The sequence below is a fragment of the Agelaius tricolor genome, unplaced genomic scaffold (assembly GCF_023055355.1).
Source record: "Agelaius tricolor isolate 1412-34295 unplaced genomic scaffold, bAgeTri1.0.p SCAF_10, whole genome shotgun sequence".
NCBI classification, from domain to species: Eukaryota; Metazoa; Chordata; class Aves; order Passeriformes; family Icteridae; genus Agelaius; species Agelaius tricolor.
Genome location: NW_027269270.1, coordinates 21,499,570 through 21,526,616, shown reverse-complemented (window position 1 = coordinate 21,526,616; position 27,047 = coordinate 21,499,570). Strand labels below are relative to the sequence as shown.

The 27,047-nt window shown below is 50.2% G+C and overlaps 1 protein-coding gene and 1 long non-coding RNA gene across 2 annotated transcripts in view; one reads left to right on the top strand and one right to left on the bottom strand.

The window, feature by feature from the left end:
* IGFBP5 (insulin like growth factor binding protein 5) lies at nucleotides 1-23,439 on the bottom strand. Its single transcript, XM_071435184.1, has 4 exons — nucleotides 22,086-23,439; nucleotides 4,948-5,174; nucleotides 4,675-4,794; nucleotides 1-4,315 (listed from the first exon to the last, which is right to left on the bottom strand). Exons 1-4 carry the CDS (start codon nucleotides 22,414-22,416, stop codon nucleotides 4,184-4,186), a joined length of 810 nt encoding a protein of 269 aa, XP_071291285.1. The 5' UTR covers nucleotides 22,417-23,439; the 3' UTR covers nucleotides 1-4,183.
* The window catches only part of LOC139593811 (uncharacterized), a 31,663-nt gene continuing 26,352 nt past the window's right edge, over nucleotides 21,737-27,047 (top strand). Inside the window, exon 1 of the long non-coding RNA XR_011680401.1 lies at nucleotides 21,737-21,783. This is a non-coding gene — a long non-coding RNA (uncharacterized lncRNA). The remainder of the gene's footprint in view (nucleotides 21,784-27,047) is intronic.

The window sequence follows — 27,047 nt, the reverse complement described above, 5'->3', positions numbered from 1 at the left end:
TAACTGAATGCATAACTTTATTAAATAAATGCTTTGTCATGAGAAAAGACAAAGATCGAAGAGTAACATAAATTATAAGTTGAATAAATAGTATACAGCAATCTTCACTTTTTAATAAAATGTGAGATTTTTTTTTTAAGTACAAAATGCTAAACAGAGCATTAAGCTCTTCTTCCATTGTCAGTTTTTCACAAACTGCTTTTTTTTTTCCCACCAGTAAGATTATGAGTATTTCTTGTTTACTGGAAAAAAAAAAAAACAAAACAACAAAACCAAAACAAAACAACAGAGCTACCGTATGTATGTAAAGCTATAAAAAGCTACCGTAAAATGTGTAGTGAGTATTGCTTAAAGATAAAAACCAGGCAGGAAACTCGGAATCTGGTGTGTTTTAACAACTGTGTTACAACGGTGGGTAACGTGCGTGGTGACGTCTGTCCCGGTGGCAGTGGCGGTGGCTGGTGGGGCTGGGGAGGGGGCCACAGCAGGCAGGGATCCTAGCCAGGGCCAGGACAGCGGTCTGGAAGCGAGGTGAACTGACAGTTCTTTAAATATACAATGCTCCATTTGGGGGGAAAAAAAATCAACAATGACAACAAAACAAAACAAAACAAAACAAAAAAAGAAAACTAAACCAACAGCAAAGAATTTTCATGGGGAAGGTGGAGAAAAAGGGGAAGGGGGGAGAGAGCGGAGAAATAGTGCAAAATGCTCTTGTACTAGTGGTTTTCAAAGTCCACTGCAGTACAGACAAGGGGTAGCCCAGCCACTGAGCGCCGTTCCCTGGGCAGATGTGGTGGAAGGGCTGTCCTGAGCCATCCTTGTCCTCTCCTTCCTTCCCAGCTCACATCCTAGATACCAACGTGGGCTCAGCACAAATACCGTAGCCAGAGACCCCGGAGCCTCAAGGCCCCCCGATGCACAAATTGCCAGCATCTCCTGGTGTGCCTCAACCCTCCCCAGCTTCCAAATCTGCCCCTTCTGGTTCTCTCATCCTAAATGCAGAGGGTGCTGCTGGGTGCTGAGAATGGGAGCACCTCATCACTGCCACCCCGGAGGGTGACCAAGCCCTCCTGAAGTCACTCTCAATCCCAGCCCAACCCAGGCTCCAACCCCGGTCCTAAATATTAGTGCAGCCTGTAAACAGCCTCGTCCTGCTGGAGATCCTTAAGGGAGTGGGCAGCTGGGGGGGTCACCTGGTGCCCCGTCCGGGGAGCCGAGGTGATCTGGGGGGTGAGGGTGGTGCACCCCAAATGTCCATCATCCTTTCCCCCAGGTTTGTGGGGACAGGACAGGCAATGCCATCCCAGCATGGCGTGTGCAGGGGTGAGGGAGGCTGTGTGGGATGGATTTTGGTACTCTGGGCTCCCAGGGCCACGTAGACTTGCTTGGTAGGGAGAGGACGCAGCATCGCCCCGTGTCCCTTCCCAGTGTCTATGGTGGCCTCTTTGTGACACTACTGTGGGGCCCTGTGAGCTGACCCTCACCCTGCAAAAAGCATCCTGGCCAAAATGCAAGGTCCATGGGGGTCTGATGCCCTTCCCATCCCACCCCAGGGGCACATCTCCTTTCTCTGCAGCCGAAGGCTTTCAAGTTTTGGGAAATTAAACAAAAAAACCAAACAAATAAAAAAAAAAAGCAAGAAAGAGGAAGAGAGAAGGAAGGAAGGGTCCTGGGAAAGGTGGTACTGGCCTATGACAGTCAGGAGGGTTTGCACAGGGATCAGCAAGCGGACAGTGTCAACAATGGTGTCCAGTGGCCCTTGGGGTTAGCACAAGCTCCTCCTGCTGTCTTCACCCCATTCTTCACTCCACTTGCACCCCAGCATTAATCCACCACTCTGGTTAAACCAACCCTGCTCCATCAGCCCTGCAGAGCCTGGAGGGGTCCCTCTCTCAGCCCCCACCATGCTCCCTTCCAACAACATGGAATTACCCCATTCCAACAGGCTTTTTTGGGGGCACATCTACACTGGTAGCACACTTCCTTCTTTTCAACATGGGAAGGTGCTTTGTCCTCAGGACAAAATGTGTTCTGCTGCATCTCCGTGGAAGTCCATAGGCAAAACTCACTCCCACTGTCATTTGGAGGGAAATAACCACAGGTGTCCAGTCCTGCCCTCCATCAGGGTAACGTCCTGGTGGGGAGCCCACGGGATGCTTAGGGGAGTAATGTCATCTCACAAGAGGCTGTGAGGGCTCCCAACCTGTGATGGCAAGAAGCCTTCACCAGAACCCCCTTGTCCCATCCCCACTGGTGGGGCTCCAGTGGTGCTGTGGACCTCCATTTTTCTTTGCCCAGGTCCAGGAAGCTGAAAGGGATATGGGGGTTCAGGAACCTTCCACCTGAGATCTGCTGTGTCCTTTGGCCAGTGCTGGCTGCCACCTCCAGCCGTGGCAGTAGGATGTGGTTCCCAGCGGGTGTGTTTCCCCACCACAGCACCCAGACCCCACAGCTCCCTTTCCTTTCTTTCCTTCCATTCACTGCAGGATCTCCTCCCAGCACCAACATCGTGGAGACCCTTGTCAGGGATAAGCAAGAGGCGAGAGTCCCAAAATCAAATGCAAATGTTAAAAACAAGAAATGAGTTAGGAAGGCAGCCGAGGGCTGTCCCAGCATGCCCAAGGCAGTGGGTCTCCATGGTGCAGTGGCTGCTGTCACTCAACAAGGAGCTGGGCCCCAGGTTAAAGGCAAGGGCCCATCACAGGATCTTACTGCAGGGTCATGGGAACCAGCCGTGGCAACATGAGCAGTATCCTCAATGCAAAAGGATGGTGTTTTCCTACCCACGGGGAAAGCTATAAACCGGCCTTAACAAAAAACCAAGATGAAACAAACTGGAGGTTTGGGGGTTTTCCCCCCCTGGAGCAAACCATATTTTCGGCTGTGTAAAAAAAAAAAAATAAAAAAAAATCTCCATAGTTGGTCGTCTTTGTGGTGGCAAAGGGTGGTGAAGAGTTTTGGCCCTGATTCCCCTGTCTCCATGTAGGGATACTTCAGTCTGAACAGTGATGCAGTCCTCAGAGTTGATGAGGCCGTGATTCCACAGGCACCGATGCTCCTCCATAACTCTGCTTCTGTGCTTAATCCAGCAGGTCATTATTTGTTTTGGGGAGGGGCAGCATATCTCCCAATTGCATATTACATTGAAACCTCCAGAATTCAAGGTGAATCGTTGCAAGGAGGGAAAGCCACATCAATGCACACACAAATGCATGCAGGTGACGAACACTTTCACACCTGGATGGACAAAGGCCAGTCCTGCTTGTCCAAGAAAATTTCTGACCTTCCAATCAAGCTGAACTGGACAGGGGAGACTGTATTTCCTTCTGTGATAATTTTTTTTGAAGTCCACAGATACTTTCTGGGGGTATTTGTGCTGTTGCAGGATCTGTGTTTCCCTCCCCAGCTTATCTCCAGACACAAAGTGAACAGTCCCATGTCTCCTCCCTTGCTGAAATCTGCCTGGATTGGGGGCAGTCATTTGAGATGGAAATCAACTCAAGTGAGTCCCAGCAACATGGGGAGGACACTCTGGAGGACTGCAAGGGGAACACTGGTGGCCACAAGATTTTCTCTCAAGACCCTTCAAAAATCAACTAACTAACATGAAAAAAATATAAAAATAAAAATGAACCTGCCCAAAACCCGTACTGGAGAATCAGCAACTTGGAGAGCTTCCTACATCAGGGTGACCTCTGCTTGTGGCAGAGGGGTGCAGGCAGCGTTGGGGAGAGGTGCAGGATGGCAGAGTGGCCATGGCTGGTTTGTCTCTGGCTCTATCCTTTCCTTGCTGAGTCCTTGTTGTCAAAAGGCTGTTGTAGATTCCGAGTCCTCAGTTTCTTCAGGGTTTATTTTTCTCTCTTCTCTTTTTTCCTTTTCTCTTCTTTCTTTTCTCTTTTTTTCTCTTTTCTTCTCTTTTTTAATTTTCCTTTTGCTTTTCTCTTTTTTCTTTCTTTTCTCTCTTTTTACTTTTCCTTTCCTTACTTCTCTCCTTTCTTTCTTTCCTTCTCTCCCTTTCTGTTTTTTTCATTTTTCTTCCTTTCTCTTTTTTCTTTTCCTTTCTTTTTTCGTCTTACATGAGATGAAAGGAATCGGAGTCCCGGGGCGTGGGGAGGTGCGGAGGGGAGGGTGGAAGGGAGTCTGGATAGATAGTGATGGGGCGGAGGGAGGGGATGTGGCTTCACTCCACATTGCTGCTGTCGAACGCGTGGCACTGCAGGTCTCCGCTCAGGAAGTCAGTCCCCGGCAGCTTCATGCCATACTTGTCCACACACCAACACAACCCACGCTTCCGGCCCCGGGAGGGCTTGCACTGGGGAGACACCCAAGGGCAGAGATCAGAAATGAGCCACCAGACGCTGTGTAGCTCCCTCCCTGGGGACCAGGCCTCGGCCCTTTCACACCAGCAATGCAATCCCCATCTCCTGGTCTCTGCTTTCAGCACTCCCCCAGCCCAGGGCTCTCTGACTTTTCCCCCTCCCTGACCAGCTCCTTCAGGATGCTTGCTTCAAGCCAGATGGCACTTGGAACCACCAGCAAGGCCACCCACCACCAAATGTGTCTGGAGATGCTTGCAGCAACACCCAGACTAACCCAGCAAAGGAAAAACCTCCATCCTTCCCACCCAGGGCAGTGGCAGAGAAAAGCCTTCCTGAGTGGGGAACATCTTACCTGCTTCCTCTTGTAGAAGCCCTTGCGGTCACAGTTGGGGAGGTGGACAGCGCGGGGGACCATCCGCTGGCTACTCTTCAGCTCCTGCAGGGACGCCTCCATGTGCCTGCGGCACGGGCCCTGCGCGCAGGGAGATAAATGTGAGAAGGGGAGCACCTCACACAACAAAAGCCCCCAGGTGCCCCCACAACTAGGACCCATTTCCTAGGGGTAAAAGCCCTCCACAGTCACCTTCCCATGGGAGCCTCACGGAGGGAAGGTGAAGGCACCCACCAGCTCAAACTCCTGCCGGAGCTCGGGGATAACCACACGAGGGTGAGCCGTGTTCTCAGCCATGCCCACAAACTTTGCCAGGGTCAGCTTCTTCCGGCGGTCCTTCTTCAGGGCTTCAGCCTTGAGCTCAGAGAGGCGCCCGTGCTTGGGCCGGTAGGCCTTGGGCGGGTAGGTCTCCTCTGTCATCTCCGATGTGGTCGGCTCCTCGTGCTCCCGGGACTCCCGTTCTGCAAGGGATGGGGTACCAAACTGTCATGTCTCTGTGAGATAAATTGGGCTTGCTTTTGTACAGAGACCCTCCTGCCCAACCCCAGAAAAAGCTTTGGACCAGGCAGGATGAGAACAAATAACTGAAGGAATCCCTTTCTCAGCTGCTGCCTACAGCCCTGCCTTTATCCCACTGTGTGGGACTTCACAAGGTTTTGGTGTGACCTCTGAGCTCGGGACAGGAAGCTGTCTAGGAGGAGTCAGAGGTCTAGGATGCATTTCTACATACAAGGGCCATCATTGTTTTTTTGTGGAAAAAGACCAGTATGAGGGTCATCCTACCTCCAGGGCCAGGTGACACATAAATGAGACAGAGAAGCCTCTGTTTATCCATGCTGAGAGGATTAAGTGACGCGTTCATACTTCACCCTGCCTTAAGAAGGCAAGAGCACAAGCCAGGAATGCTTGAAGATGAGACAATTCCAAGGCCAAGGTCAATCACACAGCACAGCCACCACGTGGCTGGGCAGACATTTCAGCAGTGATACCAAAGATGCGGCTGACAAGTGCTGGATCTCCAGGGTCCTCAGCTTGCAGCCCCACTCATGGGATCAAACCAGCTCCCATCTGCTGACACACACCCAGCAGCCAGCAAAGCCAAGGGTAACACTGCCAAGTAATGCTGCCTGACTGCCATTGATGGTACTGATAGCAAAAGGGGAACATGTTTAGGTTCTGTCCATGGCACCCACCTTCCTGTAGACCCCCCAGCACAACCTCTGCTGGCAAGATGCAGTCAGGAGCCCTGAGCAGTTATATATAGGAGCAAGCTGGCGACAGTCTAAACTTAGATGACTTGTGACATTTAGTACAACCACCAGAGTGAAAAAGGGTTATTTCTTGACTAAATTTGAATACAGTTTAAAGGTCCTGAGGTTCCTGGTCTCCTGACCCCTGGGTCCCCAGCTGTCTGGTGTTGTTGATGACAAGTCCGTGCTGGGACCAGCAAGTGACCATGAGGAAACTCACTGCAGCAGAAGGAAAGCATCAGAGTAGCTGAAATCTGTCCCTGAACAGCATCTCTTGCAATTTCTATGCCAGTGAACCCAGATCACCCCCTCCTACAGGAGGGAAAAAGGCTCAGGATTAAAATAAAAGCAGATATACGCCCCCAACAAGGCAAGCAGGATTCTTTCTGCAGACTGACTGCTCCCTGTGGAGCCCAGATGCAGCACCAGGAGGGACAAAGGTGAAGAGGATGCCACTGCTGCCCAGGGATGCCTGAGGATGCCCAGTGGGGGGGACAGACGAGATGCTTAGTGGCAGATGGCAGTGCCAGACTGTCACACACACCTCAGCTGGGGGGTTTGGAGGTGACCGAGTGTCACTGGGTGCCCAAGCCAACCACAGGTAGAAGTCTCCTATTCCTCCTTGCCAAGGGGACCTTGCACTCTCCCAGCAAAAATCTGAAAGTTTCTCATGGCCACTTATTTATTAAAGTGGCCCTTTGTTTTTTTTGTTTCCAAAAGAACAGCACTGGATGAGCATCCCCAACTTTACACCCTCCTAACTGCCAAGAGCAACATAAAAAATCCCCTGTACCATCCCCAGGACTCATGTGGCTCCCCAGGATGGGATAATTTTGCCATTTTACCCCATGATGCTTATATGCTTGGGGTTTTATTCCTTGTTGCAGGACTCAACTGCCTGCACAGATCAGGGCTCCTCTACTCTAAGAGGATGACAGACAGGGGATAGAGAAGAAACTGAGTAAACTGGAAATTACTCCCCAGAGAGTGAAACAATACAAGGTGCAGCTGAAGTACATCCTTTGCCTCAAAAGATATTCTGGCAACTCAAGGTCTGAAAGAAGAACAGAGGCATCTGCAGTGACTAAGCCCTTCTCATAGCAGTGAAACACGCAGTGTTCTGTCCCAGGAATCCCCTCTGGCACCCACATCCAGGGCTGGAGAAGGTGCTGCCAGAGTACCTCCCTGGGCTGCCCTACAGTAATAAAGGGAAGTTTCACATTGGTGCTGGCAAACTCCCAGTAACACAGGAGAGGCACAACTCATTACCTCCGCAATAACAAATAACTGAGGCACAGCTTCTTAGGGCAATCCTAACAAATAAAGGATACAAGACAGTGAGGATTCAGTCTGAAAAACAGTACAGGGTGTCCAGTCCCCAGAACTCAGCATGCAATGGGTATTTGCAGCAGCTCAGACTGCTCACATGGTCAGCAGCTTTACCCTCTTGCAAGCACCTTATCCCTCCTCTCCCTGCAAGCTGCCGGCAAGCCAGAGTGAGCTGGGGACTAGTGTGGAGCCCTTTCAGCAAGGATAGATGGGATTCACAGGAGCCCTGTGCTCCTGGAGATAACTGATGTGCACTAAAAGCTGCCCAGATCCCAACCCAAGTCTGGTGCCTTCTGCAGGGCTGGAAAAGCACCTGGAACTGACCCCCTTCGCTCTCCCTGGCATGCATGTGCTCCCCCTCAAGTAGGAACATATGCTTGGGATGTCATACAACAAGGATTAGAAATGATGGGACTCCTTCATCTGTGACTCAGCAGTGGTGTCTAGTTTGGGTTTTTATATCCCAGTGATAACTCCATGGATGCCTTGAAGGGATCCCTTTCCTCCATCCTCTTATGTTTTTTATAGCCTAATTTCCTTCAACAAGAAGGCTGATGCAACCCCTACTTCTAACAAGCCAATTTTGGCAAACTGAAGGGCAGAGGACTCTCACAGAAACTCCTGACAAGCTCTGGGCAGCTGGTAAAGGGCCCTCCCAGTGCCAAGAGGAGAGGGGAAAGGCAGAGCTGGGGCATGCAGTACCCATGCAGCTCCTCTCCTTCTTCCTGGCTGGACCATCCACCTTAACCTGCAGCTGGCCACTGCTGCCAGACCAGACATTCACATCAGCATCCCCAGAGCTCCTGCACCCACCTGCCCATCCTCACCCACCAGCTCATTCATTACCCTCTGTCTGCCCCCAGGCTGGCTCATGGCAGGCAGCATTTGGCACCGCTGTGCCTCCATGCCTGAGGAGATGCTGGCAGGAGCAACGCCCAGTTTCACCAAATGAGCCCAACTTGTGTGGAAGACTCAGGAAGGAGTTCAGGCTGGAGTTCCCTCCTCCCTCACTGTCAGGTTCTGGCCTGCCACACAGCCCTTTCCCGCCTACTCCCATCTGCCTGCCAGCCTGGTGGCACCTGCAGAGGCACAGCTGCCTGTCTGGGGACACAAGGCATGGGCAAAGCATGCTGCACCCCTGTGGGCTTAGGGCATGGCCAGGCAGGCCCTACTCACGGTGTCCCCAGATGAGGGACAGTGGGAAACAGAAGGTGGGTGGCTTGCATAGCTCCATTCCTTCTCCCCACAACACAGGAGGGGACCACCTCTCACTAGAGGTCCCAAGCTTACTGACACAGAAAAATGACACAAAAGAATGACATTGCTAGCCAAGCTGAGGATGCTTGGCTAGCTTGGAGGTGATACATGGACTGAAGCCACCTCAAAGGGATGTTGACCCTACAGCCAAGGCAGGAGACTGAACTCAGCTCAGAGCCACTTCATGGCTTCATGTATGGTCTGATCCACTCTTGCCCAGGGAAAGAGGGGCAAGCATCTGGAAAGGCTCTTGACCCAAGCCAGGCCAAAATGACTGTGCTGTTGATGAGCCCTGGGACATAGAAAATACCCACAGCAGAGCATGGGATGTCCTATGCCCTGGGCTGAGGCACAGTGTCTTCTCCCCATGCCAGGCTAGCCAGTGGAAACTCCCTAACAGGAATCATTTCCAACCATTCCCTGCAGAAGGGAAGGGGAGTAGCAAAATACCAGGCACTGTTTCTGGGAAGCCACAAATTGCTCCTGTCTGGCTGCCTGCTGTCCTTAAGAGATACCACCCAGAGCAGACTGCACATCATTCTGCCCCGCATCAAAACCCAGCCTGGTGCTCCTGGCTTCAGATGCTTTGGACCCATGTGAACCATAAGGTGGTGGGTGCACTCACATGGGGGAGCAGAGTATGTGGGAACACTGCATCCCTGCCTGCTGACATTACAGAGTGGAACACAAAACTTTTTCCAAATGGCTGGGAGGCTCAAATTTTTGTAACACATTTTCATTGGTTTCTGGCAGAAAGGATCTATTGACTGCTGCTCTTAATGAACCGTGCTCGTTACAGCCACAGCCCACTGCTAGAGGACTTGCTGTCCTGTTCAACACCATCCCCAAAAGCCACATGCACTGAAGCAGTACATGCACAACCACAGCACAACCCTGCTAAACAGCCCTCTTGATTATTATCATGATCATTATTATTTACAGCATAGGCACTAACATAATACACCACTTAAGCAGGAAGGTGTTGAAGAAAGACTTAATGGGGATCTCAGTTAAACCTCTAGCACAGGAACAACAAAAATGTCACTTGTGGAGACTCTGAGAATTTGTCCAGTCCTTCCTCTGCCCCAAACTCAGCCATCCCTGTTCAGAGATGCTCATTGCATATGGGGCTTATACAGGAATTCCATTCTTAGGTACCTGGCTGGAAAAACCCCTATTTTCCCCAGCTGCCCTCCCCATTTGTTGCCCACTCCGGAGGAGGGGACATGCTTCACCTCCATCAAAACTTCCTGGTACTGGCAGGCAAATTCGTCCCTGACCTGGACTTGCACCTGTGGCCATGATGGGAAAATAAAAATTCCTCCTTCCTGGTCAGCACACAGAGACAGCCACTGTGTTTGCATTCTCAAGATGCAGGCAGGGAAGGGATAATGCAGGCAGGGAAGAGATGCAAAGAGAGGAGAGTCATCTCATCTTGCACCCTTTGGCAGCTGGAGAGTACAACTGAGCAAAAGCATTCCTGAGCTCCCCAGAGGCCACCAGACTCAGCCCAGGCAGAAGCCCAGGAGCTCTCACCCGCCTAATGAAGAACAGCTCGCTGACATTCCCGTCGCAGGCACAGCCCCCAGTGTGGTGGTGACGGCCCCCAGCCCTGCCGGGGTGGTCAGTGAGCGGCCCAGGCGCTGTGCCTGTGCTGGGGTCACTGCTGAGACCACCGCCCAGCTGAGGTCAGGCAGTGAGCTCAGGCAGCCCAGCCCGAGGCCATCTGGCACCCACTGGAGCCAGAGCAGCCAGGGCTGAGGATGGAGGCTCCAGCCAGCTCCTTCACTAGCCCAGGGTGTTGTCTGCTGGAGAGCCAGCTGCAATGTGCCTTGGACTTTGAACGAACTTTTGTGCTTTGGTGGGGTCTTGGCATCAAGCCGGTGCAGTCTGTCTGGCAGGGACTGGCGAGGGAGCATGCTGGTAATGCTTGCAGGTGATGAGAGTCTCAAATGAGACACCACACACCAAGAAGGACAGAATAACAGCAGCTCTGCTGGGACTGCCACCCCACCTCTCACAAGTCTCAGCAACGTGCAATGGACACTTAAATCTATGTCACGTAACACCCAAATGCTAACACTGAGGTGTTCTGGATGGCCAAACTCCATGTGTAAGTCATTGCAGAGATGCTGCACCCTCCAAATTGTGACCAGCCCCATCATCTGGCTTGGGTTACGATTTTAGGGTGGAACTAAAGTCCAGTCTCCCCTACTGTGACTCCAGTGATCACACTTAGGCCTCCAAAGATCTGAAGTTAAGAAAGGTAACTCCACCACCTCTTCAGTCTTGGTCCCCTTGAAGCCTGTGATGTAGTTCCCATGGGCCATGCTGTTTTACAGATACAGGAGCAGTAGTAAGAAAACACAGACCCTATTTCATGCCTGAATTAGAAACTTCAATACCTGCCAAAGGCAGCAAAACACTTTTGTGATTTGCAGAGTGTGGAAGGAAGTATTTAGCAGTCAAAGCACTCTGAAGTGCTCCCAGAAACACCCACTCTGCCCCACCACACCCAGTCACCTACCAAAGACAGATGATCAGAATCCAATCAGTCCATGGCTCAAAAGCCACACAAGCTTTTGGAAGAGGGGCCCCAGGGTATTCCAGTATCCTATACCCCTGTAACAACATGGTGGAAGTTGATGAAACCTCACTGCCTTGTTCCACTGAGACACCGTTTAAGGGAAGGATATGGATCAGTAAGGCCAAACTCAGAGAAGAGATGGAAAAGCTTCAGAGAGTTGGCTTGGAAGGCTAGGACTTATCTTCATTTCCCTAAGCCAAGAGCCAGGAGGATGCTTGGGAACTGCTCAAGAATACCGGAAGAGCCTCAGAGAACAAGCACTGATGGCAGAGGGATGTGCTATTCCATGACATTTTAATTTTTTTTTTAAAGTAATTGTTTGGGCTTTGCTGAACTAGCCTGGAAGACCAGCTCTTTCTCAGGTGATTAATGTCTCCTCAGCAGAAACCTGTGGATACAGATTCTGCTGTATCAGCCAGGGCTCACCTGCAGAGCGTGAATATCAGGTGCTTGGGCTGCCCCCAGGTTCACACAGGATTCATGGGAAAGGAAGATCATCATCCTGATGACCTCTGTGTCCTCATACAGAGCCGGATGGGGGAGAAATGCAGCTCAGCATGTGGGAAAGGAGCTCTCAGGGGAACCAGCTCATGTTTTGGTCTGCTCTGGAAGTGCAGGAGCTATCTGTAGGAGTGGATCTCTGGGTCAGCATGACTTCGCAGTGCCAGCAAATGCCACGGAGGTGGGAGAGGTACAGCTATGGGAACTGGAAGCTTAAGGAAGGATCTGTGTTGCTATGTGCACATGGTACTTTCCTGAGCTGCCCTTCTTTACTGCAGTCACAAATAAAACTCTCTGAGAGTAACTCTGTAGAGCAAGGAGAAAAGCAGGTTTGGATACGGGGAGCTTCATGATGGAAGCTCCTTCCCTACACATTGCTAGCTGTTAGTTCAGCAGTCTCCAAGCACCCATGCTGGGCTGGAAGAGCCAAGCTGGGCACCAGCTGGTGGGCTAGACTGATGCTGCCTTGAGATGTAACAATAAAGACTGTGGCTGAACAGGTGTTGTCTTTGTCTCTTTCCAAGGACTTCCCAAATCTGTTTACAATCAGTTCTCCATGCAGGTGTGGGAGTTTGCAATGCACATACAAGACACACCAAGACCTGGTGATGGTCTGAGTCAACAGGCAGCATAGCCAGAGACTCTGGGTTCTCATGACGATGATTTCTGTCCAAGAGAGAGCCCAAAATGTCTAACCAATAAAAGAATTGGGAAACTTTCCAGAGTTTCACCCTCCAGTAAGATGATGAGCAAACGTCCATCCATTTCAATTAAACGATGCTGATGTGCACCATCTTGCAAAATTGCAGACACTCTGTTGCTAGATAGCTGTTTATATCAGCCTGACATTTCCTGAACAAAGTTATCTTCCAGAGAACTGAACTGGCAAGTGGAGGGGAAGGAAGTATTGCAGGACTAGATTTATATCAAGAAGCTCCTGTTGCTGATGCACTGATGATAGGAAGATAAAACGTATTTCCTTCACATCATCTGGAGACTGCAGATGTTCACCATTCCATATGTTGAAACTGCAGAAGAAGCTGAGAGCTGATTTATGACCCACAGAAATCAAAATAAATCATCTTTCAATATCAGAGTGACCAAGACATATTCTTCCTTCCTGGAAAGGATGAAGTAATTCAGACTTTCTTAGTCTCGCATCTTTTCCAATAAATCCACCCGAGCAGCAGATTTCATTGGTTGCAATAAAGGAGGCAAAACCCATACCAAGCTGCCAAGAAACTAAGAGCAGGAAAGATTAAAAGAGAAAAACTCAGAGGAGACTGCATGACAATCTCTGCCTAACTAAGGGTGAGAAAAATCTGGTTTACCTCCTGCAAGGCATCATTGAATTGTTTACCAGCAGTTTCTCCAGAGGGCTTATTTGTGACAAAAAGATGAGAACACACATGCTTTAAGGTTTTCTGAATGAAAACAAGAAGTTGTTTGATCATCTGACCACCTGAGATGACGTGGAAAATATCTTCCTGTGCCCACAGAAATGAAGGAGGCGTGATGTGTCCATCAGCTGTCATTATTGCATGAAAAACAAGCAGGCAGGGGGACTTTTTGGATGCAGGTAGCTCAGCATCAGCAGTGGAGGAAGTGTAACCAGGGAGAAGGAATAAGTAATTTGCCCTCCTGGACTCCGTGGGGGTTATCTTTAAAACTCAGGTGAAGAGTGATACCAATATACATGAGACATAAAGAAATCTGGACTTAAAAGCAGGTGCTGCCAGGATGCTTGTCCCTTGCTCACCACAAAGAGACAGGAAAAGGCCCATCAAGGTGGAGCGTGGAGATGCACCTGTGTGAGGTGTTGGACAAGAACTGTTACAACACCAAAAGTATTTCAGGTGCGCAGCTGTGATTGCGAGTTCCAGCCTAGCCTGGATTAACTTCTAGGCCTTCAGCCTCACTTTCACAGTTTTGCCTTAAACCAGATGGAAAAGCTGTGTGAGATCATCCATTGCTCATCTCTGTGTCAGCACCAAATGACACATCATCACATGTACCGTCCATCCTGACTATTACCACCTCTGAGGGATGAAATTTCCAACCTCTGCCCTCAGGACTCCTTTCTTAATGGCTCCCTCTCTCAGAAAGCCTTTGCCTGCAGTAGGCCTGGATGTTATTCAATCTCTCAGTCCACCTAAGTAGGACCACAAAAAAGTACCAGAAGCTTGACATTCACACTCAGGCAATATTGATAAGGAGAAATTTGCCCAAGCTTGATCCTAATGGGTGACCTCTTGCCTCTCTTAGCCATTTTCCACCCTGTACCGCTGCATACATTAGCAATTTCTTTTGGTCCAACACAATGCAAAGATGCTTCTGAATGCTAAAAAATCCCCATGGGCATCTTGATGGACAAAAGGGTACAGACCTTCATTTTGGGGTCTGAAATTCCATGAAAGACAACTGACCACCCCTTGTCACAGATCTAGAGCCTTTCTGGAATGGTAAAATCCTTGTTGCACTTTGTTGTTTCTCCTGCAACCTCAGGCCACTGCTGCTTTTACAAAATCAAATAACTGGCCACTGAAATAGTTATGAAATGATGCAGTAAAATTTCACCCACAGCTACTATTTCATCAGGAAAGAAGGACACACAAGTAAGAGTATGACTGTATGTGACTTTGTATTTAGATAAAATATCTTACGACATGTAATAATACCTTAAGAAATGTAATAATATCTTAAGACATGTAGTTGTGGCAGCAGCATAAGTGACTGCTGGACAGCTATAGGACAGGCATAAGACAATTCTTCTGCAATTCTTTCCTAGTAAAACTTTTCTTCTTTTCCAGCATGTTCTTTAAATTAGGAAGTGAAAGCCAGGTTCCATAGTTTTCACTGGCTTATTTAATTACAGATTTTCATCATTAGTCTAACACATAACATCTGATTTCTTAAGCATGAATAATAAATGACTCTGTTGATTTAATTGTCCTCTGATGAATCCCATCTGTATTTAGAAAAATAAAATATTTCTACTGTTTTTCTACAAAAAAGAATTATGAATATTAGCCAACTTTGCCCCCAAAGTTACCTTTAAGAAACATTCCTTCTTCTGTTTAGCTAGGCAATCATTTCCCTAAGTATCTGTCAGGATATCTTTCTTGCCCTTAAATAGCAACCAGACAACTCATCTCCATCAACATAACAATTATCTCCATCGTCAAGCCAGCTGTGTCCATCCAACAAGCAAACAAACCAAACTGCAACAACACCCCTCCAGGCTCAAAGCTGCCAAGAGCTCTCCAGCCCTACCAGAGCCAACAGCCTTTGCTCTGGCCCCACAGTCCTTCGAGGACTGAGGGAGCTGGTTCCCACCGAGGGGAGAGGTGTCCAAAAGCCTTTGATTCTTTGGCCCTAGAGGAAAGGTGCTCAGCATCCTCCAGGATCAAGGTCTGCCAGGCTAACAGGGAACAGTGTGCCAGTTTTCTGGGGGAGATACTGACCCCTCATTCCCATATTCTGCATAGAAGAGACAGTACCACCGAGGTGGAGGTACAATGAAAAATGCTGGGAATATCAGAGGGGTCTGGAGAATAAGGGCAATAGTGAGAGCAAGGCCTTGTGCACATGCAAACAAGAAATGCCCACTGACTTCACAAGGATAAATATGCCTAAATATAAATATGCCTAAATATATTTAATATGCCTTCTCAAAGTTTAATCTGTTGACCAGAGTGTCTCTCTCACACATGTCCTGGAAACATCACAGACAGAAGACTTACCAAAACATGCTGAGAAATGGATTCCTTGAGAGCAAATTTGCTCACAGCAAATCACCAAGAGCCCCAAATTTCTGCAAACACATTATGCTGGCTCCTGCTGAGATGAACTTCAAGCAGTGGATTGACATGAACACTAAGGGGTCCTCTCAGATCACTAGCATCAAAGAGCCACCTCAAAAACAACATCTTGCTGAGAGTTGCCTTGGCTACACAGCTGAAGGAACACAGTGTCTTGTGGGGGTTGAATGGTAAGGGGATGGGGGATGTCACCAGATATGATGGGACCCTTCCAGGATGACCTGAGGCATGAATCATGAACTGTACCCAGTGATCTTAAATGGGCAACCCCAGGATCCAGGAATGCTGGCACAACTGTTCCCCCACTCCCTGTCCTTGCCCTGTGTATCACCCTGGGGAGACCCAGTGTGGAGGCTCATGCTCACTGGACCCAGTGGGCCAGGTCTTAGGGGATTCCAGCATGGGGGGTCAGGTATCCCTCTCCTTCTCACCAGCAGAGCCTCCTCAGACTTTTGGCTATTCCAGTCCTGATGATAAACAGACAGTATCTACTTTTTCCCTGTAAAAAGCCTCCTTATAAATAACTAGGTGGTTATCAGGCTGACTGCCAGTGAGTTCACACAGGCTAAAGATGATCTTTGGATCATCTCTGACCTCTGCATGCATCATGTCTTTGGGTCCTGTAGCTTCCTCTGCTCAGTGCTGGAGGCTGTTTCTCCTGCCCTCAGTTGCTGCATTTCAGCAAATGTGCCATTTTTTCCCATTTCAGTTCTTCTTTCACACTTTCCTGAATGCCAGTTGTTGCTCCCTGGCATGCAGAAGTTTGCAGGATCACAGAGACTTCAGTGCCCCTGGCGCCATCTCCTTCCACCTATGACACCAGCGACCACTGCCCTGGCAGGTGGACTGGTTGTCATTTGCAAGGCAAAAATTCACACCTTCGCTGGGAAGAATTTGCTTGTTTGACATGGGAAAATTTGCCCTCAAGAAATCTCTCAGTGTCTTATCTTAGTCTAGCCAGAAAACACAAGCCACCTCCAAACAGAGGGGGTGAGTTTGGATCCACACAGCTGGTTGAGAGGAGGATAGATCTTGCATCTATCTCCTTCCTCACCTCCCATTGTTTGATATGCTCACCTGGTGCATCTCATTTCTGAGCCCTCAGTGGGAGGAGAGGATAGGCTGATCTGTATGCCAGTATCTGATCTTCATGGCAAAATATGATGTGCCAGTCATAACCAGAACCCCTGCATCTAAGAGAGGTTTGTGCGTGCTGCCTGGAAACCATTCTGCCTCCAGAGACAAGAATGCTCCGTGTGTGTGCTTGCACACATTAAATGTTTATGCAGGCGTGTGTGGGCGTGTGAACACGGGTACGTGTGTGCATATGCTCACACGCATATCTTCCCTGTGCATATTAATACTGCTGCTCTGCAGCCCACATCGAGGGGCAGGTGTGCTCCAGACAAATTCTCCACTTAACGTCTGGCCTTGAATTTGCACTACTAAGTGCTTGGGTCAAAACAAAAAAAAAAAAAACAACAACAACAAAAAAAATTTAAAAGGGGGCAGGGTTTGCTGTGCCATGGGCGCTTTTATCTGTCCTGTGAGTTAGCACAGGGAAACGAGCTGAAACTGTTCTTAGCGGCTCACCCAGCTGAGAGGAGGACGGCAAGCCCCGGAGGGGATGAGGTTCCCGCCACCCTTCCCAGGCTGCTCCCAGGATTTTCAGTCTGCATGAAGAGTTTAGGGAAGCGCTGCTGCTGCTGCATCTGCGGCTCCCGGGCCCGGGCGAGCAGCGCTTCCAGCCGTCGTTAGGAGGAAGCAGAGCACCGCGCTCCGTGTGCGGCAGCGCCGGGCGCCGCCTCCCCTCCTCTTCCTCCCCCTCTGCCCCGACACGTGTGACCAACTAAGACACAGGAGACCCTGGGGGATGTCCTGAAGCTGGCACAGAAGCTACCCAGTCTTTCCTGCCCCCTTTTGTCAAGCCGGAGGGGATACCCCGCAGTGAAGCAAACACTTCCAGTCGCACATGACTGTGCTCAAGTCACTGACGTGCCAAAGCCGCGACGATCATCTGGGCTCAGGATGCTGCTGCTGCTTAAGTGTGACACAAGGAGGCACAATGGCCTCCTCCAGCATCCCTCAAGTTTGCAGAGGCCCCCGTTTGAGAGCAGCCCCTGCTCTCCGCTGTGGTGGTGCAAGCTCTGGAGGGGCTCCCTGCACTCACCTGGAGCGGGTCCAGGGCTGTGTGGAAGCTCGGGGCCAGCTCTATCACTCATGCACGCACGCACGCACGCACAGAGCCACGTCTTTTCTCCGGTGATCTCTGCTGGCACTCGGCAGGAATTTCATTTGGATCAACTATTTAATATTCTCTCTCCTTCCTTAGAAACCAGGCTGCCGAAAAATCCTTCCAGCCAAGGCCCCTCCTTTCCTGTTTGAACCACCCTATCCCTTCCTCCCCCGTACACACACACACCGCAGAAACCCAGCTCTCTTGCTGGCACCTGATGGATTTCACTCTCCGTCTATTTTTTTTTTAAATATATTGTTATTGAAACTCCAGATCAAAAGAAAAAATGGAGATTTTCCTGTTTGTTGTCTGAGGTTTGGCAGGCCTGTTGATACTAGCTTTCACCTTGACAGCTCGGAGCTGCTTTGCACAATGGACGTGCGGCTCGCACCAGCCGGGTCCCTCCCGCAGTGACATGTGCACAAGCCAGCGCATCCCTGCTCCCATGACCCCTGCCCTCACCCTCACCCCGGAGCTCGACATGGAGCTGCCCACCTGCCTCCCCACATCCCCTCTGCTCACCCCTGAAGCCCCGCATCCCCAAATGCGGAGCAGGCGAGTATGGGAAGGGGGAATGGGGTGGGGGAAAATGTGCTGGGGAGCAACAAAGGACAGCACCAAACACAAGCTGCTGCAGGAAATCTGTGCTCGGCAGCACTCCTCCTCCTCCACCTTTCAGCTGACGCTGCAAAGATGATTTTCTTAGGGCTAATTCTGCAAACCCTCCCCTTTCCCCTCCTGGTTATCGTTGGCTCACGGTTTCATAAGGAAACTTGCCAAGTCTTGCTCGCTTTCTAGAAAGAGGGCAGGAATGAGAGAGAAGGAAATATTTGACAACCTTTGTTTTTCCATGAGCGTTTTTAGGGCAGCAGGCTCCAATCTGTGCCCTCCGCTCCCTGGTGCTCAGCCTGACCTTGCTGTCTCAGCAGGAGGAAGTCTGGCAGGAGCACAGGGGAGAAAAATGGAAAGACATGGTATATTTCAAAGGAAACCTAAACAAAACAGAGAAAACCCAGAATCCTGCAGCCTGTGCCATAAATGAAGCTCATTCATGTTTTTTTTACCAGGAACAGTCAATTGCAGACGTGATGTTTGGCTTTAAGTAAAGGACAGTGTCTGACTGTTGTGGGAGGAAGGACTACAGGGACCATCCTGTCAATACCTAAATATCCATCTACTTAAAACAAGTCCTACTAAGGCTCTTTAATCCCACACTTGCTTTCATTTCAGACTTCTGAACAAACCAGGAGGACATTCTGCTCATTACCTCTGGCATTCCTCAGTACCACTGCCCAGCATACATATGAAGAAACTGAGGCATGCTACCTGCAAGCATCATGTCCCCAGGCAAGACATCTGCTCTACAGGAGAGCTAAGCCTGGCCTCCCAGGCTCTGGCTCTTGCAGTGCTGCTCAATGCATTTCTACCTTGTCCATAAGGAGGAAAGCATCTGCAATTTTAAACTTGGCCAGCACGAGGGCAGAAATAGATAGAAATGTAGTTTGATCTAGTCCTCACCACTGTCACATAGTTTATTTTGCAGAGTGCTGATTTTTTCTCAGCAGTTCGCAGCTCAGGGCCAATTTTGGTCATTGATAGATGGGAGGGCCAGGCCAGCTTTCCCAGTGCATGGTCCCTGTGCTGCTGGCCAAACTGGCAGAGGCCAGAAAGTTCAAGTCAAACTTAATTTCTTTTCTTGCCCTGTTGCTTAGAAACATGCCTATGAAAATATACTTTGTTCTCACACACTACCAGTCGAATGCCAAGTGACTTTTTTTTTCCCCTCTCCCATCCTCAGGAATTCCTGATTTATTTTTTATTTCTATTTGCAATTGCATAAATCTCAAGAGGAGCCTTCTGGTCTCCTGTGGCTTCTTGCAGCAGCCTTTCCAATGCAGGCTCATCTGCTGTCTGCGAACAAAGCCTGTCGAAAAGAGGCCCCTGCGGCACTTGGGGAGTCCAAACTGGAAGTGCAGGTAGTGCCACAGGGTTGGTTTGCACGACAAACCTGCCACCGCTTTCCTGTCCCTCTCCTTGCTCATTCAACGGGTGTTGAATCCCAAGAAAATCAAAAGGAGTGGAATTACAAGGGTTAAAAGTTTTCACACAAAGCACCTGCTAAAGGACCAGTTTCCTTGGGAAGTGCGAGGCAGGTGAAACGGAAGGATATTCATGCTGGGAGCCGAGCGCCAAAGCTTCTTCAGGTGCCTGACTGGGGCACCCTCAGCACAGGCACGGGGAATGGGCCCTGCTCTCCCGCTGGGTTTCAGCGGCATGGCTTTGCCTTCCCAGCCACACTGCCTGCCCCCGGCCACGCACACACACGTGCAGAGTAAATAAACACCAGGATGACGCACTCCGGGATACTTGGCCTATCTCTGCTGACAGCGGTTACTGCCCAGCTTCCTGGGCTCCCCAGCAGGAACGTGGCTCCTGGCCTCACCCTCTGCTCCCTGTGCAGGTCAGCTCCCAACCCTCCTATCTTACAGCTGCTCTTCAAAAAACCAAGCTCAGCTTTGCTGTTTCTAGCTGATTAAAGGGAGTTTGGACATCTGATGTCATTCGAGGGAGGGGGGAAGTTATTACACACAGAATTTGGTTTTGCTCTGAAGGATGGTGCGTAGCAACGCAACCACTGCCTGCAAGCAGCAAAGGGGGAAAAATAATAAAAGCATCACAATTTATTAGGTGCTAGAAAGGAAAAACGGATTCCCGTTGCATGGGTATAAGCAGACGCTTGCTGACAAGTAGAAATGACCGTTTCATGGACCAGAAAAAGTGAGGGTTTCTGTTTTTTTTTTTTTTTTTTTTTTTGCCAAGTGGTCTCCTGGACATGCAGACACCCTCCCTACCTCCCTTCACACTGTGGCAGAAATACGGATGTATTTGGAGGAATACAGGGAATCTGTCCTCACATGAGCTACAGGATCCAGAAATGGGAGTGAAATGAGTGTCAAAATGAAGGAGCACTTTCTTTCATGCTTTTGTCATGTGCAAGGTACAAACATTTCAGAAGCTTGGCCTTGCACTGGTGCTGCCATGCTCGCCTTCATGGTTGCTTTTAACCTGTTCTTGCCCATTATTAACCACACCAGCATTATTTTCTGCAAACGCATATCCTGTCCCTAATGCACCTGCTCTCTTCATCTCCCTGATTTAAAGGCCATTGCCCAACAAAGATGTCCAGCAGCTGGCAGACAGAAAGAGCAGGCTGTAGTGATTCCAAGGAGGAAGTGTGAGGCAGAGCAACAAACCTGGGGGTGGCTGAGGACTTTGGGAACGGGCTGCTGGTTGAAAGGAGATGCCCTGCTCTCCTCTGTACTTCAATCTGCAGAGATCAGCTTGGGCCCCAGAGCAAGGTGGAGGATATGGTGATAGAAAGTTGTCAGAGAGAGGGTTGAAGACAGGGATGCAGGAAAGATGCAAAGGATGCAACTGGGGAAGGACTGGGATGCAGTTGTGACTAAAAGGGTGCATCTGGGAAGTGGGGAAAGAAAATCCTTCCACTGGAGATGGGACAATCAAGAGGCAGTGATGGAAGGCAGGGTGGGGGCTGTGAGATGATGCAACAGGAGGTTTGACCAGAGCACAGATGGAAGGAAGGATGGGAAAAGTGGCAGGGGGCATGGAAGAACAGCTAGGGGGATGGCAAAGTACCCACAAAGATGGAAAAGCAACTGTGGGTGTGGGTGGAAGAACATCTAGAAAGATGTGAAAGTAGCTGGAAAGGTGGAAAAGCAATAGGAGGGGTGAAAGAGCAGCGGGAGGAGTGGTGGTGGTGGTGGAGAAGCAGACAGAAATGATGGAAAAGCAACCGGGGGCTTGGAAAAGTTCGTGGAGGGGGTGGGGAGGAGAGAGAATGGGGAAATAGCTAGAAAGATGGAACAGCAGCCAGGGTGTGTAATTGTGTGAAAGAGAAAAGTCAGGCGGAAAGGCAGAAAAGTAGCCACAAAGATGGAAAAGCAGCTGCTGGTGGTGCAGGGGAATGGAGGAGCCGGGAAGGCGAAAAAGCACACGGCGGGGGAGGGGGGGGAGGGGGGGATGGAAAACCGGGCGGAAAGATGGAAAAGTAGCCGGGAAGGCGGCAAAGTAAGTGGGAGCATGGAAAAGCACCTGGGAAGATGGAAAAGCAGCCGGCGGGATGGGAAAGCAGCGGCGGGGGCAGGGAAGAGCAGCCAGTGGGAGGGAGCAGAAAAGCAAGCGGAAAGATGGAAAGGGAGCCGGAAAGACGGAAAAGCAAGCGGAGGGTCATGGAAGAGCACCCGGAACGAGGGAAAACGCAGCCGGGAGCTGGCGGTGGGGTGGAAAAGGCAGGCGGAAAGATGGAAAAGGAGCCGGCAGGGCGGATAAGCATCCGGGAGAGCTGCGGATGGAGGATCGGGGTCACTCACCGGCCTTGGCTTGCTCGCGGTAGCTCTTCTCGCTGAGGCAGACGGCGGTGCCGTGGAGCAGGGCGTGCAGCGGCTTCTCCTCGCCCTGGCGCGGGAGGCAGCGCAGCCCGCGGGCGCAGCGCTCGGTGTAGACGCCGCAGGGCTGCCCGGCGGGCAGGGCGCAGGTGAGGCAGCAGCCGCAGCCCGGCTCCTTCACCAGCTCGCAGCCCAGCGGCGACGGCGGGCAGAGCGACAGCGCCTTGGCGTCGCAGGGCTCGCACTGCACGAAGGAGCCCAGGCACCGCGACAGCCCCGGGCAGGCGCCCAGCAGCACCAGGAGCCGCAGCAGCATCGCGGCGGGGATGCTGCGGGACGGGGCGCGGGGGGCTGCCGGGAGCGGGCGGCGCTGGCTTTCCGCTTGCCCCTTCGGGGGCCAAAAGAAAAAAAAAAAAGAAAAAAAAGAAAAAAAGGAAAAAAAATTATAAGAAAAAATTAAAGAATTTTAAAAAATAAAATTCAAAAAGGAAAGCGCAGCCCCTGCTTGCAGGCGCCCCACTCTGGGGGTTATTCTCGGGGTGCGAGACCCTCCTGCTTTTCTTTTGGCGCTGGGAGAGGGGGGACGTCTAGAATTCCTTTTTTTGTCTTTTTTTTTTCTCCCCCCCGTTTATCCTTTCAGCTTTTTCTCGCCTCGAAAGGGGGAATTCGCACCGCGATCCGCGGGAGCGCAAAAAAGAGGGAGGGAAGGACGGGGGGAAAGGGAGCGAAGCCTGCAGGGGTTGCACAGCCTACAGGTTGCAGGGGGGAGGCGTGGGGGAGCAGGGGTGTTTGGGGAGGTGGGACGGCGATTTCACACAGTCGCTCACTCACGCGCACACACACACTCTTCCCAAAGGGCTGGGAGGAGGCAGGTTGGGAAGGGAGCAAAGTTCCTTGAAAACCAGTGTCCTGCTAATAATGCATCAAAGCAGTCAAGAGGAGAAGGAAAAAAAAAAAAAAAAAAAAAGAAAACGCAGGAGAAGGAAGAGGGGATGCAAAGCTCCCCTCCCCTCCCTCTTCTTCTGCAGGAGGAAAAGTCTCTCCCGACGCAGCGAGCTGCTGGGAAGCTTGGTATGAAGCAAAGTTGTGTTTCGATCGGCTCTGTTCAACTCTCCCGCTTTCCTCTTCCAAGATTTGCAAAGAAAAAAAAAAGACCAAAAGAGTAAAAAAAAAAAAAGTTTTCTGCAAAGTTGGAGTGTTTTGTTGCAAAGTCGGCAGAGGAGCGGTAAAAAATCAGGGGGAAAGGAAAAAAAAAGAGGAAAAAAAAAATCCACTTTGTAGATCTCCCAACACTTTTCCCCTGGAGAAGTTTCTAAAGAGACTGAATACTGCAGAACAGGCTGTCTTTTAAATAGACTGCCTCTGGCTGCCTGCCAGCCCCTCGCTGCAATTTGAGATCCCAATGACACCTCAGCTTGACTAGGTGCCAGCAGCGAGGGCCCTATCAGTGCGCGCTCGGGCCGTGGGGGTGGGGTGCGCAGCTCCTGACTTCTGGGCTTCAAACCCCGGGCAGTGATCAAGGATAATATTATGAGGAGAGACAAGGGGAGGAGGAGGGGGAAGGGGAAGCCGAGGACTGGAAGGCGGGGGGTGGGGGGGGGGGAAGTTCAGATCTTCACGGTTTAAGAAAAAAAAAAAAAAGCAGCAAAGTGGTTGCCGTTGGGTTGCAGGGCAGCTTGGGCTGCAGGGAGTCTGGATGGGAGAGGTCAGGGCTCTGAGTTTGGGGAGGAAGAGGGAGGTTGGGTTAGCAGGGGCTGATGGTAGGTGCTGTGCGCTGTGCTGGTGGGTGCGGAGCCCTCGGCGGGCTGGGAGCCGCGCAGCACCGTGCGCTCCAAAGGTGAGCAGGAGGAGATGGCTGGGTGCCTGCCAGGGAGCTACTGTCGCCCGCCCCGGCCCAGGAAGGAGCCTTTGTGTGTGCAGGGTGCCCAGCCCTCCTCTCGCGTTCCCTCTGCCCCCGGGCGAGGTTTAAAACCGCAGCGAGGCTTTGCCGTGTGCCGGGGTGCGCCCCTGACACCCCCAAACAGCAAGGGTTAACACGGCCGGACAGTGAGCAGAGGGAGGGCTGGGCTGCTTGTAAGCACTGTGTTAGATTCCTCTTTGGAAAAGTTCGCTGTTGCTTAGGGCATGCCAGAAAAGAAGGGGAATTTTGCCATGTGAAGTCCAATTTGCACGTTTTAGCTCATTCTTCTGTCTCTTGCCCTGCACAAAATGGGGAGGGAGAAGAAAGGGAAAAAAAAAAAAAGCGCTTTGCAGTGCTCATCCCCTGTCCTGGGCAGCTTGGGGTTTGTTGTCTTTTGTTCCACCGCTGCATTCCTCAGGGTTACAGTTCTCCCGGCCCTGGTCCTTCTCACTTGCCTCCCTCAGTTCTCATTCATCTTGAGGAGCAAGGAAGCTGGAAGCGTAGGAGAGGGAATCTCCAAACCCGGGGTGTGCAGCCCCCGCAGCTGTGCTCAGGGGTTACACCTGGAGCAGGGGGTGAGCAGAACCAAGGGTGGGAGTCTGCTCAGAAGCTCAAGCACGGGGGCGTCTACCAGGGCAATGGGAAATTCAAAGGGATCAGCTAATTCTGAGTGAGGTTTATGTGCGATTCAAGTCAACCCCCCTTACACACAGGCACACACTCCTCCAAAGCTTCATATTGCCCAGGTTTCTTTTTAGATCAGTCATCTGTGCAGCTGCATTGCATGGATTTTGCCACTAGAATGCACCCTTATCTATGGTAAGAGGACGGATGGTTGCTTAAAAGCATTAACTCCTTCTTCTCCAAAATTTCCAGCTTAAGGCTTTCTTTGCACCTCTCAGGTGTTCCTTGTTTTACTGCCTTTCTACCCCATGCAGACTCAGTAGTAAAGATCAAATTCCTCCTGTTCTTACCCCTTGCCCTCCAAAAAAGAAAACAACATTGCTAAGCTTGGTTGGGTGGTTTTTTGCTTTTCTTTCTACCAAGAGTTTTTTTCCAGAGGTTTTTTTATTACTACCTGAATCTCTGCTTCGATAACAGTTAACTGAAAAAAAAAAAAAAAGAAAAGAAAAAAAGGCACCTTTAAGGTAAGAAAAGCACTCCTCAGGGGTTTTATCTTGAAGTGCTTTAAAATGGTTTCTCCAGTTGACACTTAGGGCTTTTACAGCATATTAATTGCATCCTGCCACTGTTTTTTATGAGAATCTGCCACTGGTCTGAATGGGTGCTTTGCAGAAAATACCACCAGGCAGAAAGGGAGCACTGCTCACCTGGAGATCTGGAAACACTTTGTGAGAGGGCTTAGGGCAGGAGAAAAGTGGCTTTCCTCATTCTCCCATCTGCCCTGTAAGAAACAGAGTGCCCCGTTGATTAGTACCTGGTGCAGAGACAGTGAGAGTGTGTGAGGGGTGGAGGAGAGGTTTCACTCCCACTCCTACCTGCGAGACACAAAATGGTGAGGCATGTAGAGAACTGCCTCCATCAAGCCCAGCTGCAAGCCCTGGCATGGGAGGCTTGGGCACGGCTGGATTGCCACGGGGCAGAGATCCTGCGAGGGATCCCAGGGGAAGCTGCTCTAACTTAGGGCTGCCCGGGAAATTTCTCTTGGGCCAAAACCCAGGTCAGGTGAAGTTGTCTTGCAGCCACCCTCATTTCACTCCTGTGCTGTCCTGCGAGGACACTCATCCACAAAAGCTTGCCTGGAAACTGAGTTGTATCCTCAGGCAGAAGATGATAATATTTTAGCCATGAGAAGTGCCCTCTTGGCAGGTATCCCCCCATTTTATGAAAGTAGTCTCAGCTATGGGGATCTTAGGGCTGCCACCTGTACTGAACCACTGAGGCCAGCAGTTGGGATGGAGTTGCAGATGACCCCTGGTCTGTGCTCTCTCCATGCTTTTCACAAGGTCTGTCTTTATGGCATCTTCTGCTGACACCAAAAAATGCCCACTACTACCCTGGCAACATAAGACAGCCACAGGACAGTGTGCAGCGTATGGCTGGCTGTGAGCTGTAGGAGAGCCTGCAGCTAACAAAGATCACATTTCTCCTGGCTTGTGCTCTTCCAGGGGAGATCACAATCATGTTTTATGTTTATAAGACATGCTCTCTTATTTCGAGGGAGTGAACAGAGAGCGTTCAGAGGAAACCAACGTTTCTGTTAGTGTCTTCTAGTGTATTTCATTGCTATAGGCTCATGGGTTACATATAGCTCTGCTGCAAAAAGAGAAATAATTATTTGGAAAGCAGTTAGTGTTCTTAACATATCAGATATGTTACACTTCATTATGATAATCTCAGTAATATGCAAAAGCACTGACTTTCCTGGGTATGATAAAGAGGATGGAACACATACTTTAATCAGTTTGGGCTAATCTGTGTGTTTTGGAAGCACTTAGAACATAAAAAAAGAAGTTCAGGCTGAATGAACTGAAGAACATAAAAAAATAAAGATTAGGAGCTGAATGACATACAAAAGTAAGATACTTTTTTCTTCTCCCTCCAGAACCACTGTCTGATTTTTCTAGATCTGAAACTCATTAGCAAAATAATGCTTATAGAGGAGAATGTATATATATATTTTTTTTTTCATGAGCAAGCATTAAAAAACACAGAATAGTTGTGAAATCAGGAGCCTGAAGCATCGTTCTGAAAAAAAAGAAAAAGCCAGTACTTCTGCAAAGCTTGGAGGGAAGAACGACAAGCAACAGAAGTAGAACTGATGGGACAAGTCTGAGACAGAAGTGCGGAAAGGAGAGATGAACACCAGCAGGAGGTGCAGATATCAGCACAGTATTTCACTTTGCATGGAGACTGCGTTGTGTGTCAAAAGTAAAATGTGATTTCTTCCCAAGATATTTGTTCTTCCCTTGGACAGTGCCTTCTTGCTTGCGATGATAACCCCAACAAGTGTTCGCGGCTCAGTGCAGGGAGCCCCTTCCCAGCAGGATCCCGCAGCCCATCCCGCAGCAGTGGATGTAGTAGAG